The sequence below is a fragment of the Echinococcus granulosus genome (genome assembly GCF_000524195.1).
Source record: "Echinococcus granulosus chromosome Unknown EG_S00003, whole genome shotgun sequence".
Lineage (NCBI taxonomy): Eukaryota > Metazoa > Platyhelminthes > Cestoda > Cyclophyllidea > Taeniidae > Echinococcus > Echinococcus granulosus.
This window is the reverse complement of record NW_020170383.1, coordinates 2,087,322-2,098,115: the sequence shown is the minus strand read 5'-3', so window position 1 is coordinate 2,098,115 and position 10,794 is coordinate 2,087,322. Positions and strand designations below refer to the sequence as shown.

The following is a 10,794-nucleotide window of genomic DNA, read 5'->3' as shown; positions in this document are numbered from 1 at the left end:
CACGAGCATACTGAGAAGTCAATGATTATGACTAAATACCTAGTGGCTTCGTGAATTTCGCTCCCATCAAATACTCCGCAGCCGTGAAGGATCTGTGGGCGTGTAGAGTGATAAAATTGTGACTGATATGAACATACCAAAGCGACTTTTTTAAAACCAGTGTGCGTACTCATGAGGCTAAAATATCGTTGGACAGCTAAACTACGACGAGTTAGCCTCCCACAGATTGGTGTGCAAATCATAAACCAACCGAGCACTTAAGACTAACGGGAAACAAAAAGGGACGCCAAAGTTGGATTTTGATTGGCTTATTTATTTGAATCCACTAGTTGGTGTAGGTAGATCATTTCGCCTGCCATGGCAAATGGAAGCATAATAGGCGCCTAAAATGTATGGGTGGACGTTGTGCCAAAAAAGTGATTATGCATAACTCCTAAGAAGGATAGCTGTCTCGAAGCATTCCTAATATTAGGGCGTTTGTATTTCTAGTTACGGTCTTTTGATTGAATTACTACTGCAAGGAGAATTGTAAAACGAAAAATCTTAGAGCAGTGAATGTTGACCCGACTGTAAAATAAAAGCGCTTTACACATTAATTCATTGACACAAAAATGCAGGATTAACACTTATGAAAGTTAATTAGGGCATCAATATGTTTTTCTATGTATGATGAATGTCGCCTAAGTTGTCAACACAACTGCATTCCAAACTTCCAATATTTACTCCCACACTATTCTCCGCAAAACACCATTACAGAAAAATGCAAAAATATTTGGGGGCTGCATTTTTTGTTATGCAGAGTATTTTACTCGTCTTTTGATGGCGCTGTTGCATAAAAATTGTGAATTTTAGTTCCATTTACGACTGAAAGCAGACGTTACTTAAAGCCGGTAAATGTTGTTAACTTATGCAACATTCCCATTTAACACCTTCTGAGTCGAAACTTTTTAAATTTTTGTTAGTAGGTGGTGCGTTGTTATAATTGTTGGAACCCTTGTTTTTTGTCTACTATATGTTTTGTCGCGCATAGATGACTGGTGATGCACAAATGCGACCAAAGAGAAATTCCAACGTGTGGCAGTCATTGTTGGCATCATTACGCAGCGAAATTTGCAATTTTTCACTACCCATACGAAACAAAAGCTAAGGAACTGTTGTGGTCTACAAATAGTGAAGTAATCATAATTTCGAGTTCATTTGGTAGTATCGTTTGCTTGCTGATACAACACACCGATCTAAATTTTTGTCTGGATGTTCTGCAGTCGGCTCTACCCCTCCGGCTAAAGAAGGAGTTTGGGTTTCTACGATCCTGAAATGTGCTGGTTCTCTTGATCTAGCTATTTGTTTAAGAGAGTTACAAAGAGGTGTTAACAGGAAAAGGTAACAATTTTTAAAAAAGTTCTTTTAGTAGAGCTAAGACGTGCATCAAGGTTTTTGGGACTCAAGGTATTCGCTTTTAGATTTCATGTTGACATTTTTTTGACATTAGAAATAGGTGTTTTTAAGCACATACCCCAACTCTAGATAAGTGCAAGATAGTAGTTAGTTTAATCGAAGCTTTGTGACACTCCTCAAAAACCTTTTCTCAGTTGTTAAGGCAGCTTCTTGAAAATAACTTTCTATCACTACATATTCAAGTAATTGTTCACTAATCTTTCTGTCTTTAGTGCTTAAATCGAACAACGATTATACTAAAGTGAAATCTACCGTGCCACTACAACTTTACTCGCCGGATTTTTGTCATTTACTGAATGATATACGGTATATTCGAGCAACTGGTCTTTACGAAAACGCTAACCGTTTTTTGTGGATTATGTGGACACCAACGAGTTCTAGCACCCTAACAAATTCTTTTGCCGTTAGTAAGTTGACGTTCAGTTCGAGACTTATGGCATCTACTTTCGTAGACCTTTCTCATTTGAGTTTTGCTCTATTTTAGCTAGGTTCAGGCTTCTTAATTCATATGTCTCTACTCATGCCAAGCTTCCATCGGAAGAGTGCTTCCTACGTACGTATGGATTTGTACATGCTTACAAAACTGTAACTAGCTCGTCTTTTTCTACCTAAATTTGTTTGAAAGTGTAAGTCTCAATTTAAGCTCAAAGTAAACTGCCCTGATTTTAATCGCAGTGACACTTTTTATCATCCCACTACAACATGACTAATTCAGCAAGCCATCTCTTCCTCCTCCGACTTAAACTACTTTTAAACTTTAAGGATGTTATTCATTTAGCTTGGGAAAAGGATAAGATCAATCATCTTGCCTTCAAATGGATCGGCAATACCCCACTGCAGCGTGATGTGGAACACATTGCTTACTTTGTTAGAGACCTCGATGGCAAGTTTTGCGTGACCTTTATCATTTGATTAATTAGGGTATTTAGTCCCGTACCTAGGCTGTTTTTAAAGTTTATAGGCCTAAAATATGTCAAAATGTGTTCGCTGCTAGTGGTTGCATCACAGTCTCTACTTCAAATGATAAGTTCGCCTGGATTTATGTTTGACTTGATTGGGACCAAAAACCACTTATTTAATAATATAGGGCTATTTATGCCAACCCTAAATGCAGAGTAGTTTTATGGAGCTCACGGTTGCTGTGTGATGCCCTTACTGATATAAGCTGCAATTACATACGAAATTCTGGCATACTGATTCTTCCACTAAATCCTACATACCTTCGGAATGGACATAGTTCGTTTGATAAAATTGAGCTTTAATTAAGAACTTTAATTAAGAAAATTAAAGTTTGTGTAAGGCGTTAGTCGAGAATCTCACCGCCAGAATTATCTTCGACGTTGTGGTAATTTTTATTGTCTAAGTGGAAATGAGTAGGCAAATACTTTGACAAATTTCTACACAGTGTTTCCATCTGGTTTGATGATTCAGCATTAAATATTTCTAAATTTAGCGCAGTTTTATAATCTTCAAGTTCCAACGGATCATTTGATGGTTTGTTTTATCATTTCCACTAACCCCTTTGGTCTTAATTGAAATCGCAAAAATTGCAGATTTCAGTATTTTTTGTGCATAGATTTGTTTCTCCACTCCAAGAAAGGGAAGTCCTTTAGTGATCCGATTGAAAGGAAGAAGGTGGAAGCTGAAAGCCAATTTCTTACCGATCTTTTGGAGACGATTCGTCCAAAGTGCAGCATACAACCTGTAGAATCGTATATGATTCTGTCACTTTCCCAAATAAATAATTTTGTTCTTGTAATAGGCATAAACTATCCATTCAAGGGATGGAACAAGAAAATTCATGTGTGCCATTTCAGTGGGAGGATCTTTGTAAACAATGGAATGTTTCCATTCAAGAGGCACCAGATGGCCATCAGTTTCTCTATGATGTAAGCTAACGTAAATTAGCACTTGCAGAAGATGTTAAATGCTGATTTAATATCTGGTTTATTCCACATTTTGTTACGTGATGTCAGATATGTTGCGGCGTTTTCGATTCCCTAGCTGGGCTAAACGGGAAAATTGCGAATTTTTATTGTCTTGTACGTTTTAAAAAGAGACTATACATATCATTTGTTCTGATTTGTTGAATTAGGCGCGTTTCTTGCATATAGACGAAATTGACTTGTACGAACGTCCTCCTTTCAATGATAATGGTCCTTCTCATTAACTGCTAAAATATACGGAAATCCTTTTTAAAATCCTAACTTCGCTGAAACACTTTATCTGGAATATTTATTGGGTTTTCTCGGTCTCTCAAAACCCATTTTACACTGTTTGTTTTGTCATAGGCTTAATGCATCTATCTTTAGGTGGAGGATAATCTGTATTTCACTTTATCATTCAGTCCTTATTGTTATTTCGATTGCTCAGTCCACAAAATCTAGTTTCGACTGGCAGTTTATCTGGCCATCTTAAGTAACTTCACCCTTATTTACTGTTAAAATCAATGTTGAATATTCCTCGCGTCCGTCAGAGCTAATCTCGCTAAACATGTATTTACTGAATTGCATGCGTTGATTTCTAGATCATGTTTTGAATTTTAGTAATTACATAGATGCAGAAGCCAAACATTACTGTGCGTGCAATGCTACACAATGACCGTTGAAATTGTAAACATTTGTAACTATCAGTAATAAGTATGCAGTGAATTCGAATGCCATTTGACGGTGAACCAATCTGAGTCTGCCCACTTGCCAAACCACTACTTTAGAATTGCCGCATCTACTTATCACTATCTTAGTTAATTTGGTCGCATTGCAGGGAAGGGTATCCAAAATGCGCGAGCGATCAGCAGCAGTGGCAGAAGGCTCTCCACAAGAGGGTTATTGCTACTCGAAGGCATATCCTAATTCTGAATTAAAATTGGATCCTAATCTCATAAGGAACAGCTCATCGCCGTCTTCTTGTGGACAATACCATCGACTGGCACGCGCTAAGTTTCGAGCACTTAAGTAGTGAGTTTTAGAGATAACTGGGATCGTTGCTTTGCATATTACCCAACTGAATCAAATCGATTGACATAGTCTTGTTAATGGAGACTCCGATTTGATTGCACACGAGCCTATCTTTGCGGCTTTAATATAACTATACAGGCGGTGACTTTTAAGACAGTACCAAATTTATATACGTTCATGATCGAATGCTTGTAGCAACAAAAGGGGCATCTATTGAGTGATGAATTGTAGGCTTGCATTCACTAGGAGTATTGTAGTGACTTCAGGGACAAATCAGTTGATTGCTATTTTGGACAGAGATCCGGAATAATTACTTTGGGTGCAAATTTAGGATGTTAATTTTTTTAAGTAAACCTAGCATACGTTTTGGAATTCTACAAAAACCATTTTTTCTACACCTATCTCCTTTAAAATGCACTTCCTCTAATCAGTGTTAGATGCCACTATCCGAGGGCGAAGTGTATAGTATGCCCTCTGTGTTCAGAACCCGAGGACTTGCAGTATGAGGGTCTTGTCTGTCAGCTACCCGAACACAAGTATTCGGCCTGGTCACTGCATGAGCGCAGCAGCCGTGTCTACAACCCTCTGATCCTGCGCCCCTTCCCCCGCTGGCTTAGATATGACCCCAGAACCGAACCTCTAACTGTGGACCCACCCAGACCTTGCCCGCCATCACTATCTAATCCGAACAGACGAGCTTTCGAGGTTAACCCTCATATTCCTTTTCACCCTCCCATCCTCAAACCTTGCTCCGTCTACAACAAAACCCGCACTCACGCAGATGCAAAGAAAACACGCAATGCAAACGTTAGCAACACTTGCAGGAGGCAGCAGCCTACGAAGCTTCCACCAATTTTATTTGATCGGCTTAAGCTACAGCAAATTTTATGGCAAACACCATAATCATAAGGGCAGCAATGCCCATAAGTGACCCATGAGTGTTCACCTATTCATTTCAAAAGGCTATATCTTTACAAATGCTACAAAAACTCGCCCCTGGAAGGTACAATTCACTGAGTATTACACCTAGATAGGACAAAAATCAGATAAATGTGGGTTTCCACAGAGGAAATTATTGTTAAGATCGAATTAATGAAGAGTCACGGACACTTATTCCTGGTAGGGATATGTGTCAATCACGATCCTTGTGCAGAATGAACAGAGACAGAGCAACTTAAAGGTTGTAATCAGTGGTAAAAGTCAAATAAGTCCTACACACTCTGAAACATCATCCAGAACCACCAAATTCACCTGCACTGGTTCAACCAGAGTGCTTATGCATTTGCAATCCATCTAGCCAATCAAAACTCACGGCCATGTAGGTGCGTACACGCCCTGTCTGACAAACAAGGTCAGAGGATCGAGATCTAGATCCCGTGCGCCTGCGTCCAGTCAGGATTTGCCATGACCAAAATAAAAAAGCAGTTTCACACACAATAATCACACTTACTAACAGGGCAGCTATATCATAGAAAAAAGTTTGCTTGGTGAATTTACAAAAATCAACATGTAGTACAAAAAGCTTGCAGCGACGGGGGTGAGAAGCTACACCAAAACTCAAACGTTGGAAGATTTAAGCTCATTGGGTGCATCCTTCATTGGAGGGAACGAAGGTTCTTGTTGATCCCTACGGCTAGCAGTCTTTTCAGAACTTCTTACAGGGGTTAATCTTTTGTTAATATCAGGAAGATTATCGGGCAACTTAGGATAAGGCGAGGTCACGGACGCCTTCTGGAGTTCCTCCTCATCTTGTGGGTATGGCGGCGAGTCTTCCGGTGGTGCTGTGGGTAGTGGACGATGTTTTGACGAGGCATAACCGCCAGGCTGCAGCTTCATACTCATGAAGTCACCCTCACTAGTGGGACTGCTTGAATAGGGGCCACTCTTCGGGATGTTTCCGCTTTTTTGCGGATCACCATACTCGTTGGCTTTTTCCTTCTTTTGGCCACGGAAATCCTTCCCGAAAAACTGCTTTCTGTAATTGCCAAAGAGACAGCAGACAATTTCTACAGTGATTAGGTCGCCCGCGTTCATAGATAACATTCTCAGTAGGAAATGTCCATCTTGTCTCAGAAACTCGTTGATAAAGCGGTCTATCAAGTCCTTTAATTGCTGGTCATCTCTATTGTAAACATCCGCCATTTTCAGAAAACGTTTAACAAAATGTCTCTGCCGGTACTTTGAAATCCTAAAGACCCAAAGAGGAATGCTAACGACAGTAAAAAGCAGAACACCAGCCAAAAAGAAGTAGAGAAAAATGTATATCTTCTCGTTCAGCATGTTAATAGGCAGAACGCATTGAGCGAACAGATTGTTGCCAGCAGCTACGTGCTGAAGTGTGTGTCGACAGGCGCCGATACGTGGAAATACCTGTGTCTCCGTCCATGGCCTCCCTCTACGAATATCGTCCAAGATTTTCCAGCCAAAGAAGAGGTACCCCTCCCTCTTATCAAAACGAAGGAATGTGTACATGAGATAGAGTTGTGCGATCCCAATAGCAACGTAGAGAATCTTGATAAAGATGTAGTAGTAGATGAGGTTATTGCCATGCCTTTTTCCGGGGAGAAATTGCAGCACCCTAGCCAAGCGTCCGTCCCGACGATAGTGATATTCACGACGATTGAATAGGAGTAGTTCCAGACTTTTCGCCATATGGCGTACTGCTTTCTCGCGTTTTTCCCCATCATCCTTTGCGGCACTGTCGGCTGTTCTGATAAGACTCTGAAGATCTGTCCCTGTTTTGTTGTAGGTAAATATGCTCCAAATTATCCTCGGAACGTAGTAGATGATGGCTTGGAGACCAAGAACCAACGGAACCCATTGGTAATAATCTGCAGATGAGGAGTACTACTTCAATCGCTTGTTCTATAATCAACTACTATATTTATTTTACGCTTTGAAGGGTGGACTTCCATGTTCAATAGATTCTGAGCTTAAAAAGAGCAAAATTCTTCTGAGTCGACTTATTTCGAGACTGTTCCGTGTTTATGCTACGTTAATATCTTACATCTAGCTTAGAAAAACATTCATGTTGACTGTTTGCAGCTAAATTGTTGTGATGGCATAGCGACCATGTGGCGCCAACCCACGCACACAAACCTAAATCAACCAGTTAACTTAGTAATTGCGTAAATTATTAGATTAAACTATGATGCATAAAAGTTGAGGTCATAACACGTTGCCCACCTCTGGTGCATCATGCGTGCTGGTACACAAGCCGTCTCTAACCCATATTGACCTAGTGAGTCACGCAGTCCTCTGACTCATCAGCCAGAAGACGCGAGGGCAAAGTAGCGCACTCACGAGCCACAGCCACCTGACCATTAGATGCAGTAAAATGCAGCTATCGCAATCGCCCGAACAGCAGTAAAGACAAAAACACAGACGGAGGAGATGCTTACTCATGATTCTAGGGTTTGTGGAACTCCACTCCTTGATATCGTGGGGAACAACACCTGAGGTGAGATTGATAGGGAAGGTGCCTTCCACCCAGCAGAGATTCGTAACATATGATTCCGCATTCCCACCACTTACTGTAGTTGGAAGGTAGCAAACCAGTGGAGCCATAAAATACTGTCGAACTGTTACTAAAATCATGCTGATCAAGAGAACAATAACGTTCCACTGGAAATTGGCCCGGTCTGCCAAATCTTCAACTCCAATGTATGTGGTTGCAGAAAATGACTGAATATAGCCCAGGAACTCTGTTGCCACCATTTTAAGGACAGCGTTTCTGAAATAAAGACTGTCAACATTAACGTTTCGCCTTCAAATATTCCAAGTAATCCATTTTTATCCTTCCTGTGGAACAATTCTTTCTGAATAACCATTGCAAAAGCAATAGCTATTGTGGTTCGCAAAAGTTGATAATACTTGGAAGTCAACGTTTTCCCAAAATAGATGAGAACGTAGGTATCAGAACTCTAGACCATAAACAATTTGAGTTGTAACCTTATTTCGCGACAGTTCAGCCCTAAAATCCATGCACACTACGACATCATAACTTTAATCAACTAAATTGAAGTAGCCTAAGATTATCACAAAGGGGTCATAAAACGATAATGGTTCTTACCAACGTACTCCAAAGCAGCACACAAGCCTACCGTAAAAGGCGGAATTGGATGGTTCTGGCTGCAGAGCGCCACAAACTCTATGACCTCGGATGTCCATAGGTGTAAGCGAGAGGACCATTAACGTGCTCCCGCCTGGTAAACGCACAACACTATTTCCACCCATGTCGTCGAAATTTCATCACTCAGAATAATGTCTATTTATTAATTACAGATACACGACGACTAATCAATATCTAATGTTATGGATTAGAAGGAATAGCGGTTATCGAAGCCTTCGCAAAATGAGATTAGTCTAATAAAATCACAAATGCGCTCCATTTACAACGCAAAGCGTGTTCAGTTGTATTTGGAGTCCAAATGAGAACGACATTAACAGTACCTATCACACGAAAGCAACTAATGACCGGTAAATTGGGATGCAAACACGGGCACCTGTTAAATCAAAATTAGGTGCTTTAATTGCATTGATTGCGTCGCACTCTCAGCCATGAATGTTTATATAAGCTACAGACATGCACAAATATACTAAAATAAATTGACTTCGTGCAATCAGAAAAGAGCCAGAAAACCCAAATACGGGTTAACATTAATACACTCGTTCCCCGATGTTCGTACATCCACTACCTTGAGTAGCATTTGTGTATCAAACATAACATGGGATAAAATCGTTTATTTAACCATGAGTGTCAGTTACAGCAACAAAAAAACGATTACGAAAACGCAACAAAGAACTCACGCAGCCCCAAGCCGACCTTGATACGAATGAGGTTTATCTCATATCATCATAACACACAGCTCTAGCCTTAGTCTAGCAACTTATTTAGGCTTCTGATTGGCTAACTGCAAATCGTGACCTTAAGCACGGCCCTGATTGGCGGGCAGTCTGGCGGACATGTGTGCATGTTCGTCGTCCTACCTACACCCGTGGTTGACCCGTACGGTCCCGCTAGAGAGACTTTCGGCCATCGCGTATATCCTGGACTGACCCCAAACTCCCGTCTAGCATCGGTAGAAAACGCGTAGGCACACCAATTAGGCCTTAAATACTGGGCGGAAGTCCGAAGTTGCTAGACTTAGAATGCCAAGTTTTAATATTTTCTTGATGAATGGTGAAAGTGTTTTTGTCATGCTCATTTACTCTAGTGTTTTAGGGGGAACTGTTTGATTCTAGTGTTGATCAGTTCTGTTTATTAATCTCTTCAATCTTGCGGTAATAAATTTTCAACTAGTGTAACTGCTATTCCAATATTCGTGGTGAAACGAGTAAATTTTTCTGAGGTTGGAATCAGTTTGCGCTCACCAATTCGTGTGTCGAAATTCTCCTCTTGTTTCTGACGACTCACGCCAACGGTAAAGCGAATTACGTCGATTCGCGGCAGCATCTTCAAAATTGACGGTGTTCAGAAAACCCACCACATTGCCAACAAGTCATCTTATACACCAAGTTACACATCTGTCTAGCCGACTACAAAATCTCACTTAGTCTTGTCTTATGAACCTTCCGAAGCAAAGTGAAAAAATGTGGAAGAAGCAATAAATTTCTGAAGAGATGATCCTCTTTTGCAAAACTCTACCACTACAAGAGGTAATTAATTTGAAGATTAGTGGATAATATACCAACTTCCCAGTAGATGGGGCTCACTGGTGGATTATCAGATGGTTGCTTGACATGAAAGAAGGTGCTCTAACACTCGATTCCAATATAATAGTTCCATTTACTAGAAAGTTGAGCTCAATTGTGACCTGATAAGTTCCCTTTGTGAGAATAGGCAATATTTAAAAGTGGCTCGATGAAATTTCAATTTGGATAATTGCGCCTGCATTCAATTACAGGTGAAGAAGATACGTCCAGGAAGAGTGGGTTACCGCTGTTTAGACGTTTTCACTTAATTGCTGCCGTGTTTACTCAGTAGTGTGTGAAGATGCCACTTAAGCTGACACAAATAACAAGAGTGAACAGACGCGCTTGACCTTTCCTGTCCCGCGTGAAAGGCACCAGTGGTTAGTAGTGGAGAAGGACCCTGCAAATCTACGTTGTCTCAGTCCCCACCCATAAATTTAAGCTGATCACCAAACAGAAGGGGTTCTAAGTGTGTTGTGAAAGCAATGGATAATACGCAGTAGGAATAATTCGAATTCAGAAAATGTGAATCATATAGAATTGGCCAATTTGAGTTGGTTCAACTTATTTACGAATTTACATTCGTAGCGTAAGCGTGGAGAGACTGCAGTAATGACGAGAATAACATTTAAATTTTGACTGATTCGAGGCAAATAGAACTTTCTTCATGATAAAAGATTTAATGTTT

General features: G+C 40.4%; 3 protein-coding genes across 3 annotated transcripts in view; 1 reads left to right on the top strand and 2 right to left on the bottom strand. All coding sequences in view use genetic code 11, as the record gives it.

Annotated features, from left to right (window-relative positions):
- The window catches only part of EGR_00909 (ES1 protein), a gene marked incomplete at both ends in the record, with an annotated part of 1,624 nt that extends 1,382 nt beyond the window's left edge, over positions 1 to 242 (bottom strand). The window contains 2 exons of the mRNA XM_024490158.1: positions 40 to 92; positions 138 to 242. Coding sequence (XP_024355561.1) covers positions 40 to 92; positions 138 to 242 — 158 coding nt within the window. The remainder of the gene's footprint in view (positions 1 to 39; positions 93 to 137) is intronic.
- Positions 243 to 1,040: 798 nt separating this feature from the next.
- On the top strand, positions 1,041 to 4,413 carry EGR_00908 (hypothetical protein; the record flags this gene model as incomplete). The annotated part of the gene is made up of 8 exons (XM_024490157.1): positions 1,041 to 1,175; positions 1,205 to 1,380; positions 1,412 to 1,446; positions 1,668 to 1,862; positions 1,940 to 2,008; positions 3,032 to 3,167; positions 3,218 to 3,344; positions 4,219 to 4,413. 8 exons carry the CDS (start codon positions 1,041 to 1,043, stop codon positions 4,411 to 4,413), a joined length of 1,068 nt encoding a protein of 355 aa, XP_024355560.1.
- Positions 4,414 to 5,025: 612 nt separating this feature from the next.
- EGR_00907 (Innexin unc-9) lies at positions 5,026 to 8,129 on the bottom strand (the record flags this gene model as incomplete). The annotated part of the gene is made up of 3 exons (XM_024490156.1): positions 5,026 to 5,091; positions 6,072 to 7,243; positions 7,814 to 8,129. The coding sequence occupies 3 exons, from the start codon at positions 8,127 to 8,129 to the stop codon at positions 5,026 to 5,028; spliced, it is 1,554 nt and encodes a 517-aa protein (XP_024355559.1).
- Between the last annotated feature and the right edge of the window lie 2,665 nt (positions 8,130 to 10,794).